Source organism: Zalophus californianus, chromosome 6 (assembly GCF_009762305.2).
Source record: "Zalophus californianus isolate mZalCal1 chromosome 6, mZalCal1.pri.v2, whole genome shotgun sequence".
NCBI classification, from domain to species: domain Eukaryota; kingdom Metazoa; phylum Chordata; class Mammalia; order Carnivora; family Otariidae; genus Zalophus; species Zalophus californianus.
Genome location: NC_045600.1, coordinates 12,203,392 through 12,220,668, shown reverse-complemented (window position 1 = coordinate 12,220,668; position 17,277 = coordinate 12,203,392). Strand labels below are relative to the sequence as shown.

The 17,277-nt window shown below is 38.7% G+C and overlaps 2 protein-coding genes across 3 annotated transcripts in view; one reads left to right on the top strand and one right to left on the bottom strand.

Annotated features, from left to right (window-relative positions):
* Nucleotides 1-5,395: 5,395 nt before the first annotated feature.
* TC2N (tandem C2 domains, nuclear) overlaps nucleotides 5,396-17,277 on the bottom strand; it is a 34,485-nt gene continuing 22,603 nt past the window's right edge. For both annotated transcript variants that reach the window (XM_027572555.1, XM_027572556.1), the window contains exons 9-12: nucleotides 16,416-16,607; nucleotides 12,668-12,782; nucleotides 8,155-8,354; nucleotides 5,396-6,026 (exon numbers count right to left, since the gene is read on the bottom strand). In XM_027572555.1, the coding sequence (XP_027428356.1) occupies nucleotides 5,916-6,026; nucleotides 8,155-8,354; nucleotides 12,668-12,782; nucleotides 16,416-16,607 (618 nt within the window). In that variant the 3' untranslated portion in view covers nucleotides 5,396-5,915. The remainder of the gene's footprint in view (nucleotides 6,027-8,154; nucleotides 8,355-12,667; nucleotides 12,783-16,415; nucleotides 16,608-17,277) is intronic.
* Nucleotides 11,074-11,864, top strand: LOC113910385 (profilin-1-like). Its single transcript, XM_035728278.1, has one exon. It carries the CDS (start codon nucleotides 11,183-11,185, stop codon nucleotides 11,603-11,605), a length of 423 nt encoding a protein of 140 aa, XP_035584171.1. The 5' UTR covers nucleotides 11,074-11,182; the 3' UTR covers nucleotides 11,606-11,864.

Genomic DNA, 17,277 nt, shown 5'->3' with positions numbered 1-17,277 from the left:
TCTGTACATTCTGATATATTCACTAGAATATAAACTCTCGGGGGTGGGGACTTATTAGATGCATTCCCAGCACCTAAAATGAGGGGCACAATGTTGTTAGCTACCCAGTATTTATTTGTTGAATAAATATCCCTATGTTGTAGGCAGATGGGCATTTACACTAGAGGACTCTTTAGGTCTTTTCCAGACATAAGAGTCAAAGATTTCACTATCTTAGGCCAAACTAATTTTCGGATTTTCTATCAAGAAAGCAAAAACTAAGCATGAGTTTTGGTAAACAGTAGGGAGAGGGAGGGAGGAAGGAGGGAAGGGAACAGGGCTGAGGAAAGGAGGGGGAAGGAAATCTGAATTACAAGGTGTCTTATGTTAGAAGAAAGAATATACAGTATCAGGAAGCATACAGGCACCTCATAGGACAACATCCTTACCTTCCCGCTTCGTCCTTAACCGCTTTCCATAAGCTTTCCTTCCTCCTTTTTTTTTTTTAAAGATTTTATTTATTTATTTGACAGAGAGAGACAGCGAGAGCAGGAACACAAGCAGGGGGAGTGGGAGAGGGAGAAGCAGGCTTCCCGCTGAGCAGGGAGCCCGACGTGGGGCTCGATCCCAGGACCCTGGGATCATGACCTGAGCCGAAGGCAGACGCTTAACGACTGAGCCACCCAGGCGCCCGCTTTCTTTCCTCCTTGAGGCCTCTCTTCCTTCTGGCTGCCAATCTGTTCTCCTTCCCAGGGCTCCTTTTCCATTACGAGTAAGAAAACATGACTCAGCAATCCTCCCCACCTTCCTCATCTCCAGACTCATTATCCATTGAGGACCTGTCCTTAACACTGAGACATATGTGGGGTTAGGCTTGTTTCTCTTACAGCCTCTTCCCTGAATCCTGTCCTTAAATTCTATTGCAGAGGGGCGCCTGGGTGGCTCAGTCGTTAAGCATCTGCCTTCAGCTCAGGTCACGATCCCACGGTCCTGGGATCGAGCCCCGCATCGGGCTCCCTGCTCCGCGGGAAGCCTGCTTCTCCCTCTCCCACGCCCCCTGCTTGTGTTCCCTCTCTCGCTGTGTCTCTGTCAAATAAATAAATAAAATTAAAAAAAATTCTATCGCAGAAGCCCTCCAAATCTCTCATTCTATCCGTCCAGGGTTAGACCTGTCAACGATCCAATCTTCTGCTCTCTTCTTTTCTACAGAAGTCATTCGAATCCTGTTTGGGCTGGTAAATAACTGAAATAGGTTATTTACATCATACAGGAAATTTTCAATCTAAGTATCCTTCTTACTTTATACAGGAATCAAACAACTGCAGGAAATAAATGTTTTAAATAAATTAATACAATTTTTGTGCTTGGTAATAATACATAGTAAGCTATTATCATGCAATAATGAGGTAAAATCTGATTAATATCTCAGCAATCTACAAAATTTCAGATTAAATGCTACTGAATAGAATCATGTTATAAACACTGTTGATCAGAATTTTTTTTTCTAGGCCAGAATTCCTAGTGTGAGGCTATCATATTTCTATTTTCTAGAATTAAGAAATGCATCAAATGAATTTAAAAAGTAAATTTACTAATAAGGTAAATAATCCAGCATTCTCTCTCTCAACGGGGTGATATTAGCCTTCAAGTCCCACCATATTGTGCAATAAGACATGACTCAATGCATTCATTCTTTTTTTTCTGTTTATTCATTGCTCTACCCCAAACACTCAAAACACTGCCTTATCAGCTAAGTGAATGAATAAACAGATATGTACTTCCCGCATGCCAGGTACTATGCTAGCCTCAGGAACACAGCAACAAACATAACCCCGTTCTCATGGAAACCGCACTGGAGAAGATGTGCTGAATTGAACGAAAATTATGTTAATTATTCAATCACAATTATGATAAAAGCAATAAAGGAGAGTTACATATGAAAACAGAATCTAACACTGCCTAAGATGTAAAAAAAAAAAAAAGACTCTGAGGAACACACATTTAAGCTAGCACCTAAGGGGGGGGTGTCGGGGAAGATTAGCAAAGGAAAGCACAAAGAGGAAAACTATTGCACATGGATGAAATGATGTGTGTGAAATCCTTAAGAAGGGAGAGGTGTACTGCTTCCCAAGAACTGAAAAAAGGTCAGTGGGAAAGATGAGGCTGGAATGAAAGGCAGAGCTCAGACAATGCAGGGCCTTGTAGATTGAAAAGTTTTGGATTTCGCACCAAGAGCAATGGTAACTAAGGAGTGACCATTTTATTTGTATTTAAAATGTATCACCCTGGCTGCTGGGTGGAGAATGGTTTAGAGGGAAACCAGGAGGCAGGAAGACCAACTTGGGGGGCGGGGTGGAGAGTGAAGAATTTATAGGTGGGAGGTGATGCAGTCTTTGACTAGAGATGTTACAGTGGGGATGCAGAAGTGGGTGGATTCAAGATACACACAGCACACACACTACTGAATAAGGTGATTGATTGAGTATGGGTGATGAGAGAGAGAAGTTCCAAGGTGGCTCCTAGCTTTCTGGGATGAGTAACCAGGTGGATGACAGCTCTTTTTATTAAGATGGGGAAACAATGCAGGCCAGACTGTGGTAGAATGGGAAATCCAAAGTCTGGTTTGGTATATGTTCTAGAAAAGATGTCCACATTAGCCAAATGATAGTGGAGCTCATTAGTAAACTAGGGCAGGGATAAAAATTTGGCAGCCTTTGGCCAGTAGATGGGAAGCCATGGGAATAGATGAGATTGCCCCAAGAAATAACATAGAGTGGGAAGAGAAGAGGGCCAAGTCCTCAAGAAGTCCTTAATGTTTAAAGTGCACAAAGATGAGCCAACAGAGAAGAAAGGAAAGGTAAAGAGACAGCAAACAGAGCATAATGACATGAAAGCTAAGGAAAGATGTGATTTCAAGGAGGGAGAGTTCTATCGTTAAGAAAGTTTATGAGTGGGGCACCTGGGTGGCTCAGTCATTAGGCATCTGCCTTCGGCTCAGGTCATGATCTCAGGGTCCTGGGATCGAGCCCGCATCGGGCTCCCTGCTCAGCGGGAAGCCTTGCTTCTCCTTCTCTCACTCCCCCTGCTTGTGCTCCCTCTCTCACTGTCTCTTTCTCTGTCAAATAAATAAAATCTTAAAAAAAAAAGAAAAAGAAATGCTTAAGCAAAAACAAAGACAAGTGATTTTTGCTTACCATCTCATTTTTTATTATCAGCTTCTGTTTTTCTCATAATATGAACAGCTATTAACAGAAGAGTGTGTTTCTTTTTATATTTCATGTAAAGCTTCAAAGGAACGACCCTCATCTGCATTCGGTACCTCCTACACCTGAAAAAGGCTTAAGTAAAACTAACTAAATATTTGGGAACTTAGCTGTATCAATACTAGCCTAATTGAAAAGTCTTTAAAATGAAAAGATTTTTTTTTTTATTTACCTAGGATTTTTTTTAAAACATCTTCTTTTTCTTTTTTTAAAGATTTCTATTTATTTGACAGAGAGAGAGAGACAGCAAGAGGGAACACAAGCAGGGGGAGTGGGAGAGGCTTCCCGTGGAGCAGGGAGCCCGATGCGGGGCTCGATCCCGATCCCAGGGTCCTGGGATCATGACCTGAGTCGAAGGCAGACGCTTAACGACTGAGCCACCCTGGCGCCCCTTTACCTAGGATTCTAAGACATACAAGAAACCAAGAAATCACACTTTTTCTGAAATTATACATTATATACCTACTGCAATATTAAAAATTAAATAATTTAAAATTGAGTTAAATACATGACTACCTATAATAAATTTAGGAATTGAGAACTTTAATAGAACACAAAAGTAATTGCCCAAATAAAATTCTAAATTTTTTTAAAACAACGTCTGTTATTTATTATCTAAAAGCCAATACACTTATTTGGTGGCTATTAAAATAGGTGCATTTACAGAGGATTTTTAAGGCAGTGAAACTACTCTGTATGATACTAGAGTGGTGGATATATGACATTATGCACTTGTTAAAACTCACAGAATGGACAATACCAGGAATGAAACTTAATGTAATCTACAGACTTCGGGTGATAATGCTGTGTCAACATATGTTCACTGATTTTAACAAATGTTTTCACACTGGTGGGAGATGCTGATGATGGGGGAGGCTGTGTGTATGTGGGGGTAAGGGGTATCTGGGAACTCTTTGTACTTCCTTCAATTTTGCTATGAACCTAAAATTGCTCTAAAAAATAAAGTCATTTGTCTCAAAGATTTGAAACACTACCATACAAGGTGATTTCTCTTGAAAGTTCATGTGAGTACTGACCAATATGCGATTTTTCACAAATCTAAGAAAAAAAATTATTTCCAAATGCAGTGTTAGAGAGTCCCTGTCAACTGTATAACATAAACCCTAGGGAGTGGAAGCAAAGGACATGTAAACTACGTATATTTTGTACCTTGTGCACATGGTACCTAGGAAAAGAGGAATTGTTTATTTGAAAAAATCTTAATGAGATATGCAGACCATAAGAACTAGAATGAAGAGGGTATGCTGAAGCTATACCAAAGTTATCTTCTGGCCTAAAATATCACCATCTATCTCTTGGCATCTGTAGAACAAGGTTAAGAGAGAAAGAAAAATGGAAGACCATGATCACAGAGCACTTGGTCCATTCATTAGCAAAACTAAAGTCAGATTTTCCAAGATCAAAGATGGCATTCTCTGTTTCTCCAAACAGCTGTTCTTTTTGGCCATAGCTTGTATAGCCAACTAACCTGACATTATGCCCACATACTGACTTCTAATGAGTACCTGAGAGAAACTGCAACAGAAAATATTTGCAGGGCACCTGGGTGGCTCAGTTGGTTAAGCGTCCGACTCTTGATTTCAGCTCAGGTCATGATCTCAGGGTCGTGAGATCAAGCCCCACATTGGGTTCTGCACTGGGCGTGGAGCCCACTTAAGATTCTCTCTCTCCAGGACTGTCCCTCTGCCCCTCCCCACAAAAAAAAAAAGAAAGAAAGAAAGAAAGAATTTACTACAATATGGTTTCTTTAAAATCATGGGAAAATAATGTCGTGGATTATAGAACAAATAGTTTATATTTTAAAAAACTAAAAAGGAGGAAATGATTATCATAAAATATTGAACTTGCTAATTAAGTTCATTTAATTCTGCTAATTAGGATGGACCATATGGATGATAATCTTACTCCAAATCCAATTAAAACAAAGGGTAAAATATTTGAGAGAGGAAAACATATAGCAAAATGTGTATACACTAGGTTTCCAATTTAACTTCAACCTTCTGGTGTTTTCATTTATTCTTGCCAAAATACAGTGTTCTATAATTGAAGTTTCTTGGAGATAATTTACAAAGTGGCAATATGACGCCTTATGGGTAAGAAATGAGAAAAACAGGGCACAGATTTTCCCCAAATACAGAAGAGTTGAAGCGGTTTAATTCATTTTTGCTTTCTGAGAGAAAATATATAGCAAGAGGTAAACACTGGAGTCAAGATCTAATCAATAATGACTAGGACTGAAATAATCAGTAGTAAAGTCTTCTACATTCTAAGAGTACTAACAGATTTGATATACTAGATTTTTAATATCTAGGTAAATTTAAAAAAAAACCCATAAACATAATATAGCAATAACTACCTATGGTTGAAATTCTCATTGATTGTATAACTTACTTAGTTGCCCCAGCACACTACTCTTTATTTTACTGTCTATTTTGGCAAGTTTTAAAAAACATTCCCTTTACTTTGGATATTCGATATAATTCATCCCATTTTTTATCAAATTTAATTTTCCATAAGATCCATTATCACTTATAATTATGACCTCCATAAATACATTGACAAATGTATTGATTTGTCTCTTCTTATTGGTAGCAAATTCGTAAGTCTTCTAAAAGAATGTCAAGTTCTTCACCAAATTAACATGTGATGTCTTCAAGATGGGTTTAATTTGTGCCACTTGATAACAACCTTTTCTGGATTTGTAACTGTCTCTTTCCACTGACTCGCTGCTCCAGCGTGATTACTATCTTCGCTTATCCAAATCTGTAAAGGAACAGTACAATCATTTAACTAACATGAGAACAGCAACTGAGTTCAGTTAATTCCTCTTACTGATGAAAGACAAGTGGGAGTTTGGCTCACATATTTTTCAATTAAACAATCTTTCCATTTTTCCAAAAATATGTCAAAACACTTAACCTGTTTAGTCACTCTGAAGACTAATGTTATATGATCCAATCCAGCTTCAAAACTGGATGTGAGATATTCTAAAATCATTTCTCCCAACACAGTAATTAGTATCCTTCGTTACTGAATAAATCTAGGAGCTCAACTTACAATTGATCCCAACCATTCAAAATTATTTTTGTGAGAATAAACGGAGACTAATCATGATTTAAGTTAGACTCGTAAGAAATGTACGTTTTTAAGGACATTAGATAAAGCTGTGATTTTTAACTGAAATCTAAACCGTAACTTTAGGTAATAGATATGAATGAACTTGAGAACAAGTGCAGAGCATTATGCAGACATAAGACATCACACCTGCCCAGAGGCAAAGGGGGACAAGGAATGTGAAGCCTGAAAGCTCACCTCAGCTTTAGCACTAACAGGAATTAACTTCTCTGAGACTCAGTTTCTAATTCAGGTCACTGATTTTCAAACTTTTTCCCCTTAATTTCCTAGTCTGAAGAACATTTCTTTTAAATAAAATCTTACAAAGAACCTAATATATGAAACAGGTAACACCAGAGTTCTTTGGCTGATATAAGTGGGAGACCTTGAGTCTGCATTTGGCTCCCCCACCATGGTGGTTCCTGAGGATACCAGAGAAGCCACAGGAACAGAGAGCCAGCAAGATCCCTTCCAGAATTGTAATTCTTAACTAGACTCTCAACCAAGAAAGTGGAATCACCGAAAAAGTTATCTTGAAAATCACCTGTCAAGGAAATTGCCCATTCCATTCATACATGATAGCTGGGGCTTGAGGATATAGGAAAATTTTTAACTGAACGCACTTCATAGGCCTCAAGACCTTGAAAAGTATGCTACTTATATGAATTGAGTCCAAATTCCTTCCCAAATAGGAATAAATGAAGAACAAAACTATAATTTTCTTACGAATATTTTAGGTAAATTGCATGAAGAAGTGAGTCAAAGAGTTATTATCAATCTTTGAATATTCACATATAATTTGAGGATTTCATGTAGACTGCTAATAACATCTTGTTATCAAGCAAAAGCTTTTAAACCAATAATGTATATTTTAGAATTTAAATGGAAGTCAAATAATCATAATTAAGATAAAAGATAATGGACAGCTACCATTAATCTGCTCAGAGTAAAAGAAAATACAACGGAAGCAAGTCCCCATAGGACTGGCAAGTAAGCAAGTATTATGTTGACAGACTACTAAGAATTTTTAAATAGAGTAATCCAGACACCAAAATCAACTATCTAAATACCATCACGACCACTGCCAAAACTACTGTTTTCCAGGAATTCGAATCTAACATAATTCAGTTAATAGCATACAGAGTTAAACACTAAATTGAATATGAAACAAAATGAAGTTGGACATCTGCAGCCTTACAAATTTTGATTTAAATAATTAGTGTTTGAGAGGAAGACAAACCAGAAGAGACTCTTAATCATAGGAAACAAACTGAGGGTTATTGGAGCGGTGGAGCTAGGGGTATGGGGTAACTGGGTGACGGGCATTAAGAAGGGCACATAATGTAATAAGCACTGGGTGTTATATAAGACTGATGAATCCCTGACCTCTACCTCTGAAATCGATAATACATTATATGTTAATTAATTTAATTTAAATTTTAAAATTATATTAAAAAATAAAAAATAAATACTTAGCATTAATACCATTAACCAGTCAATGGTACTGAAAAACTGATCTTATAGTATTTGTAATTGAGAAGCTCAGAAACAGATTTATTTTTAAGATAAGAAACCTAACTGCACAGAAATTCCAACTATTTGTATGAAAGCAAAGTCTGACAGGATTTCATTTTTGTGGCAACATTAAATTTTACTTTATGATGCTGTAGAATTTTACTCTATTCAACTTCAGTTTTACCCTATATTCCTTTTGTGAACCGTTTCAATGCATAGAGAAGTTCAAGGAAAGAATTCAAGATAAAAACTCACTACTAACCTGCCCCACAAAGTGTCTTCTTCTTACAGAGCTCCGACTATAAAGCTTAATGAGAAAGAGAATTTCTTTTTCATTCTGTATAAGTGGAAAAATCATAGATTCTCCCCACTTTACTCTTCCATTGGAGGCCTTCAGTAAGCGTGTCTTCTTCTTATAAATCAACTCTCCTGAACTAAACATTCCCACCTTCACAAAAAAACCTAAAAAATAAGAAATTTGATATGTAAAATTTTATTTTAAATCCCATATAAAGATATATACCTACATATTGTATTTGGTGTGAAAATATATAAGCCACTTACAAAGACCTGATGAGCTACTGGCGTAACAGTAAAAATGCTGCTAGTAAACTTTATCATTTTAATCACACTTTACAAAGAATGACAGTGACCTCAAATGAACTGAATCTTCCTCTAACCTGAATGCCATTAAAGACTGGAAATTGTAGGCATACATAACAATCAGCAGTAGGGGAGTACACACTGAAAAGTATTACACAACAGAGAGGGGCCAACTCTTTGGACAGTTGGGAGGGACTTATTTCCCAATTTTATGCAGGTACAACTCTCTGCTTGAGACTCCAGAAGTTAAACATAGGTCTGCTAGAGAAAATCTATTCTTTAAATTGAGATGGAGAGCCTTTAGTAATGGCAGAATAGTTGTACAAACTAACCTTCCCACAGATAACAATTATAAACTCTGGGAAAAATATATTAAAAAACAAAACAAAACAAAACACTGTTCAAGACATTAAAGATTGACAAAAGCAGGAAGAAACTGGAGGAGTGTCAAGTCTTAAAAGATGGTAAACTGCACCGGCTAACATTCAGGTTCATGTAGCTTTCCACCTTAGCATCCTCCCCTGTCTGGCGGACACACGGGGCCTCCAGCTCAGGCAGAGTGCAGTCTTACTAGTTTGAGTCGTCATGGGATAGCGTTGGAACTGCCAGGGCAGCAAGAAGGGAGGAGGGAACTTCCAGAAAGGAGGGGGCTATAAAGCGAGGACCTAGACGGACCATTAGATTTACAAAGTGCAGATCATGGGTAACCCCAATTAGCAGTGTTGATTAAAGAGACACCTCTTAATGTAATAAACCACATCTGTACTGACATCCTTGTTTCCTACAACTAACCTGATGTAGTCCTGGTAATTTATTCTTTTCCTGCCAAGTTGGATTTTGTTTGCTTATTTTTATTTTATGATTTTTCCATCTATCTACAGAAGTGGTAATAGTCTATAGCTATTTTTTCAAGGCACTGTCTTTTCTGTTTTGATATTGAGAATATGCTCACCTCATAAAGCTACTTTTTCCATCGTTTCTCATGCTTTGGAACAGCTTATATAAAATAGGAATTAAATGTTCCTTGAAAGTTACTCCACCAGTAAAATCATCTTGGTCTGGTGCTTTTATTAGAGGCAATTCTTTACCTACCTACACACGGTTATCATTTTATTCAGCTGTGCTCCCTCTTCTGGGGCAAATTTCAAAAGTTTTTTTTTCTCTGAAAATCAGTTATTTTATATAGATGTTTAAATGGATTGGTATAGTTTTAAATGGTATTATCTTATTATTGAACCTCTTCTGAATTTGAGGTGTTATCCTCTTCCTTGTTCATGTTTTATTTTTTGCTCAATCCAGCTTACTAGAGCTTGGTCTATCTAGTTCCCTGATCTTTTCCAAGAAAAAGCTTTTGGTTTTATTATGTCTCTTGCTGTTATCTCCATAATTATCAACTTCAACTTTACCTTTAATTCCTTACCTCTACTTTCCCTTGTGTTTGCTGTTGTTTTCCTAGCTTCCTGAACTGAATGCTCGGTTGCATTTATTTTCAGTCTTTGTAGTTATAGTGGACAGCCATTGCTTTTGCCTGACTCCCAATATTCTCTCTTCTTGTAGCAGAATAAAGGAGCACTCTTACCCCACTCTTAGCCCTTCAGGTAGAACTGACCACAAACCCCCAGCTCTAGGAAGAGCCATGTGAACCAAGCCTACACAACGCAAAGTAGAACCCTTCTTGTGCCCCAAGGCACAGGGAGGGAAAAGTGTTTCATGGTTTATGTTTGATATTTTCAGTTTTTTTTTTAATTAAGTTTCTAGTTAGCAGAACATTCAATGAAGGGTGAACCAGAGAAAGAATAAATTTATCTAGGCTGGTGAAATATATCAGACCATCCTCTGGACACTCAAACTATATTAACTAATGAGTTCAATAAGGAATAGCATCAAATGGATAAAAACCAAGCAAGCATGCAGATGAATGGATAAAGATGATGTGTGTGTGTGTGTGTGTGTACAATGGAATATTATGCAGCCATCAAAAATGAAATCTTGGGGCACCTGGGTGGCTCAGACAGTTGAGCATCTGCCTTCGGCTCAGGTCATCGTCCCGTGGTCCTGGGATCAAGCCCCGCATTGGGCTCCCTGCTAGGCAGGGAGCCTGCTTCTCCCTCTGCCTCTCTCTCTGCCTCTCATGAATAAATAAATAAAAAAAAACATTTAAAAAAAATGAAATCTTGGGGCGCCTGAGTGGCTCAGTTGGTTAAGCGACTGCCTTCGGCTCAGGTCATGATCCCAGACTCCCGGGATCGAGTCCCACATCGGGCTCCCTGCTCAGCAGGGAGTCTGCTTCTCCCTCTGACCCTCTTCCCTCTCATGCTCTCTCTCATTCTCTCTCCCAAATAAATAAAATCTTAAAAAAAAAAAATGAAATCTTGCCATTTGCAATGACGTGGATGGAAATAGAGGGTATTATGCTAAGCGAAGTAAGTCAATCAGAGAAAGACAAGTATCATATGATTTCACTGATATGAGGACTTTGAGAAACAAGACAGAGGATCATAGGGGACGGGAGGGAAAAATGAAACAAGACAAAACCAGAGAGGGAGACAAACCATAAGAGACTCTTAATCTCGGGACGGCAGCACGTGCCCCGAGCTCTCCGCCTCCCCCCGCCCGCCAGCCCGAGGCCCCCGAGCCCAGCCCGCGGCCCCGGCAGCAGCGCCGAGAGCGGCCCCAGAAGCAGCGCCATGGCCGGGTGGAACGCCTACATCGACAACCTCATGGCGGACGGGACCTGTCAGGACGCGGCCATCGTGGGCTATAAGGACTCGCCCTCCGTCTGGGCCGCCGTCCCCGGGAAAACCTTCGTCAACATCACGCCAGCTGAGGTTGGTGTCCTGGTTGGCAAAGACCGGTCAAGTTTTTTCGTGAACGGGCTGACACATGGGGGCCAGAAATGTTCTGTTATCCGGGACTCACTGCTGCACGATGGGGAATTTACCATGGATCTTCGTACCAAGAGCACCGGGGGGACCCCCACTTTCAACATCACTGTCACCATGACTGCCAAGACGCTAGTCCTGCTGAGGGGCAAAGAAGGTGTCCACGGTGGTATGATCAACAAGAAATGCTATGAAACGGCCTCCCACCTGTGGCGTTCCCGGTACTGACCTCGTCCGTCCCTCCCCACCACTCCCCACGGCTTTTGCACCCCTCTCCTTCCCAGACACACACATACACCATTTTTATTTTTTGGGCCATTACCCCACACCCGTTATTGCTGCCAAAACCACATGGGCTGGGGGCTGGGGCTGGATGGACAGACACCTCCCCCTACCCAAACCCCTCCTGTGTGTGGTTGGAAAACTTTTTTGGGGTTTTTTTTTTTTTTTTTTTTTCTGAATAAAAAAGATTCTACTAAAAAAAAAAGAGAGAGACTCTTAATCTCGGGAAACTGAGGGTTGCTGGAGTGGAGCGGGGGTGGGAGGGATGGGGTGGCTGGGTGATGGACACTGGGGAGGGTATGTGCTATGGTGAGCGCTGTGAATTGTGTAAGGCTGATGAACCACAGACCTACACCCCTGAAACAAATAATACATGTTAATAAAAAAAACAAAACAAGGGGTGCCTGGGTGGCTCAGTTGTTAAGCATCTGCCTTTGGCTCAGGTCATGATCTCAGGGTCCTGGGATCAAGCCCCGCATCGGGCTCCCTGCTCGGCGGGAAGCCTGCTTCTCCCTCTCCCACTCCCCCTTGCTTGTGTTCCCTCTCTTGCTGTCTCTCTCTGTCAAAAAATAAAATCTTTAAAAACAAAACAAAACAAAAAACCAAGCGACCATGGATTAAAGTAGGCACAATGGCTAAAATTTGAAATCTAATAAAGTAATTTTAAGTTAAAAGGTAAGTATTTAAGTTAAATAATAAAAGTATCTAAGATTTTATTTATTTTTTAAAGATTTTATTTATTTGAAAGAGAAAGAATGAGATAGAGCATGAGACGGGGGAGGGTCAGAGGGAGAAGCAGACTCCCTGCTGAGCAGGGAGCCCGATGTGGGACTCGATCCTGGGACTCCAGGATCATGACCTGAGCTGAAGGCAGTCACTTAACCAACTGAGCCACCCAGGCACCCAAAACTATCTAAGATTTTAATGTCCACTATTAAGAAATGTAGGAAAAACTACCTTTTAGTAATATTTTCTGAAGATTCCACTTTGAACCATGGATATACTTACTCAAAGTGAGAGGTGTTGAAGAGCTTGGGAGGTATTGTGCCTCGAGAATTTGTAACTGAATTCTGCTATTTACGGCTTGAAAACAAGTCCCCAATTGAAGTTCTGCATGGCAAACCTGGGTATCAAAAAAGTGCCACTTGATAATTAAGAATAAGGTTTTAGGGATATTTCAAAAATTCAGAAATAAAGAGCTACAGTTAGAAGTTTTGAAAACACTGCTTTTTATTGACACACAAAGCTATGATCTAAAAGATGGTTAGGATAAATGTCATGAATTCTGTAAATATGAGGTACTCACTTTCCATGGATTCTAAAAATCCAAGTCACACCTACATCCTTGATCCTTCAAAATCAGGGCATTCAAAAAATAATTCAAATTGAAAACAAATTAAATTCCTAAGCAGCTGTACTAAAGAAAATGTCAGCAAAATAAACACCAAAAAAGTACACTTCCAAAACACTTAAATGTAGTCACTTGAATTATTTTTAAGAATACACAAACTACAATAAAAATTTCCAATATGAGAATCATTATTTTTTCTAATTGTAGACGTGACAGTAGGTGCTACCCAACTGAGAAGAAAAAGGATTACTACAAGGAACAAATGTGTGGGCTAAGGGCAGAATTTTTATGCTGAATGACAGCCAGCCAAAGAAGAAAGTCAGTAAGAAGTGAGCTAGTGAAAGTGATGAGGCAGTAAATAATAAGGAAAAGGTCAAAGAAAACTTGAGGCAAACAATGAAATGAAGGAGATACAGAGAAGGGAAAAGTTAAAATAAAGTCTTTGCTGGTTTAAAAAAAAAAATGCTCCTGTTCTTGGCATTTAAAAAAATAGATTAAAAAGGACATTACTTACTGTTCACAAAACAAGGAAACTATGGATAAAATTTTTCTATTACAGTTTTGTACCCACAATGTGATCATACTTATGAAAATACCTAATGGTGGCAAAATTTCCCTGTGTTACACACTTGTAGAGCTTACTCTCACAAAACCGAGCAGCGTTTGGCAAAGGGTTTGCCATTTCTAACTTGCCAGATCATGAAAAACTATTCAAAGTGGTTATCAATCTCCCAATCACCAAAAAATTAAAATTCCAATCAATCAGCAGGTATATATTCAGTGCATTTTTAGTGGGCACCAAACTGTGGAAGATGTAAGATCAGATCTCTGGTCCTGAATAATGTATCATTTTTCAAAGAAAAAACTTTCTGAGCCTTCCTAGAATTGTTGTTGAAAGTGGCAAGTTAAGCATAATTGGAGGAAGCCATGATCTGGTGATGCTGGAGAGTATCTCCTTGGCGGGAGCGATATATAGTTGAGCTAAGAGAGTCCTAGAATCAGTGCTTCTGTTCAAACCCTGGCTCACCAACTACCGGCTGGAGGAAAACAGGCAAGTGCTTCAATGTGCTGGTCTCCACGGTAGGGATAACAAGAGTGGAAAGCTCCTAAGTTTGGTGTGAGCATGAAGTCACCTAACACCACCTCAGCTGAGTGGTTAAGTGTAAATACCAGCTATTTCTGCCTGCGAACCTCTTCCGCATTATTCAACACAGAAATCTGGGTTCTCAAACAAATACTTCCATTACTATTTGTCAAGGTCAACAATTCTGTACCAAGGAAAACATTAGCTCTACACGGAAGTTAGGCTGTTCGTGGTGACATAGTCATCAGTGTTTAAGTCTGGCTCTGTCACTTTCACCATTAGAGTATCAATTTTCCTCCTGGACACAGGAAACAAAGCTTACTATTTTTGCATTAGCCAATAAATGAAACATTCACCCTGAGTAACATAAATTCACCAGTCCAGTATAGCTCTTCTTTCAGGCCATCAATCTTTTTGTATCTCTAACACCTAGCACACAACAGATACACAAATGTTTTTTTTTTTTAAAGATTTTATTTATTTATTCATGAGAGACAGAGAGAGAGAGAGAGGCAAAGGAAGAAGCAGGCTCCCAAGGAGCAGGGAGCCCGATGCGGGACTCGATCCCAGGACCCTGGGATCATGACCCGAGCCGAAGGCAGACGCTTAACCATCTGAGCCACCCAGGCGCCCCGATACACAAATGTTTGTAAGACCTCTAACACATGAAATAATTTGGTGGAAACTTAGCCATGATCATTTATTCAGATTCTCCAAGGCAGATAAGATTTTAATATCTCAATTCCCCAGAAAATGTCTTTGCTAAGTTATCTTTTGATATACTCTACTAGTCCTTAAAGTTTTAATATACGAATTATCCACTTGAATAGTACATTTGTGCCTTCTGTAAAATACGGTTGCAGATTACTGTCTACCAAGCTAATTTCAAAGATGCAGGTGACAAACTCCTGTCACAGTTACAAAGCAAATTTGCTATATTTAAACAGAATATAAAAATAATCTAATATAGCATGCTTTCATTCATTTATTCTTTCATACCTACCTATGTACCAATACTCAATGCCAAGAATATAACAGGCCCTTACTAAGCACAGTAAAATATGGAAACAGATGGAAGCTTGAGTCTAGTTTTGTTTAAAACAAGGAACTGAATTCGAAGTTGTAATAAATGCTGTACAGAGAACACACTGGAGATGGAGACAGAAAATAATATACAAGAAATAACTATTAAAAATGCCACTTCTTGATCAATTAGAGAAATCTTTTGGTTTTTATTTTTTAATTTCTAATTTAATTCCCCTCTAATTCAGTGGTTCTCAAGCCAGGCTGCACCATAGAATCACCCGGAAAGCTTCTGAAAACTACAGTGCTTCTGGTCTACCCCAGCTCTCCTCACCCCCTACCCCCATAAAATTCTGATTTAATTGGTTTAGGTGTGGGCATGTAAAGCTCCCCAGGTGATTCACTTAAAGTTACATTAAATATTTTTGAAGGCAGGTAAAATATAAATCCCATATAAACTTAAAATCACATATAGATTTGACCTTATAGAAGCTTATGACTGATTTCTGTAACTGTTACCCTGACACAAAACTATAGAATTAAATTATTAGGGATTTCTAAACAATTTAAAGACAGTGTTCAGCTGGCTAGTTGAGAGAATTAAAATCAGGTCTCAAAAATCAGTAAGCAGTACAGATAATCAAGTTCTTTACCAAAACGAACAAACAAACAACACCCCAGCTGTAAGAACCTCCATTTTACCCAATTTATGGACAGATACTTAGCTTACTCATGCACCTTCCTAATCTATTTTAAGGCAATCCCTGAGTTTGGAGTTTATGATTCTTTCTTGCTATTCCTAAATTATCAGCTAACTAACTTCAGGATTATTTTCCCTCAAGTATGAAACATTTAAATAAAATGTACTAGGAGGGCGCCTGGGTGGCTCAGTCAATAAGCATCTGCCTTCGGCTTAGGTCATGATCCCAGGGTCCTGGGATCAAGCCCCACATCGGGCTCCCTGCTCTGCGGGAAGCCTGCTTCTCCCTCTCCCACTCCCACTCCTGCTTGTGTTCCCTTTCTCGCTGTCTCTCTCTCTCTCTCTCTGTCAAATAAATAAATAAATAAAATCTTTAAAAAAAAAATAAAATGTACTAGGAGAAGGTAAGCCTAAGGTTACTTTGCAATAGAGAAAGCAAAGGGTCTCTGTTAACCTTTTATCAATTATTTAAAAAGTATTATTTAACAATGACATTATTATTATTTTTGCTTCTTGAAAGCCTTCCTGATCCTCTATTCTAGAGTGTTCAAATTACACTCCAACCAAAACTCACCCACAAAATAGTTCTATCACTTACAGAAATTTTTGAAGGTGGCATGATATCCAAAGAGTAATCCATTTCCTGTGTGCTGAGAGTTCTGAGTGAGAGTGAGCATTCTCCGATGGTTTTCTTCCTGGGAGTCTGGGTTTGAATCTTAAATACAAGCCGTACAGTTTGTAGGCTTTGGAGTTTAATAGCAAATACAAAAGTTTCCATAAATTCAATAGTCTAAAAAAAACACAAGAAAATAATAAAAAATATATAAATAGAAGGACTGAAAAAAAGATATGCCGATACAAAAGAACTGAAAGTAACATTTTATGATCTAGGTAAGGAAAATTGAATTTTTTTACAACAAAAAAATATTTTTCAATGTAACTTAAAATGACAATGAGCATGAATTGTTTTTCCAGAATTTATCCTTAATTTCACAAATCATCCTTTTAATTACTAAGGAATTCAGGTCAATATCAACACCAAGTTAAACAGAACATAGCTTTTCTCCTTTTTGAAAATTGGGTTGTTTTCCATCTTTGGTTCTGGGGTCTCTTTCCTGCTATTCATCACAATTTTTCAACAGTTAATAAGTGGTTTAAGAATCTCATGTGTGCTCTCTCAGTAAGTACCCCAAATCTAACTGCTCACATTAGGAGACTTGAATTACTTCCATTCTTTGTCTAATGTTCTTCTCACCTACCTTGGGCTTTGATTTCTTCTTCGGTGATGTTTGCTTCACTCTTTCCAATCTAGAAATCAGTCTTGAAAAGCGCTACCTTCTCTCATAAGCATCTACCCCAGGCAAGCAAATCAGGGTTTTCTGTGCTCAGAGTATTTTCAAATGTTCCTTTCATTACCCCTAATATTTTAAAAGCCTTGGCTTACCATGGGCTAACATCTT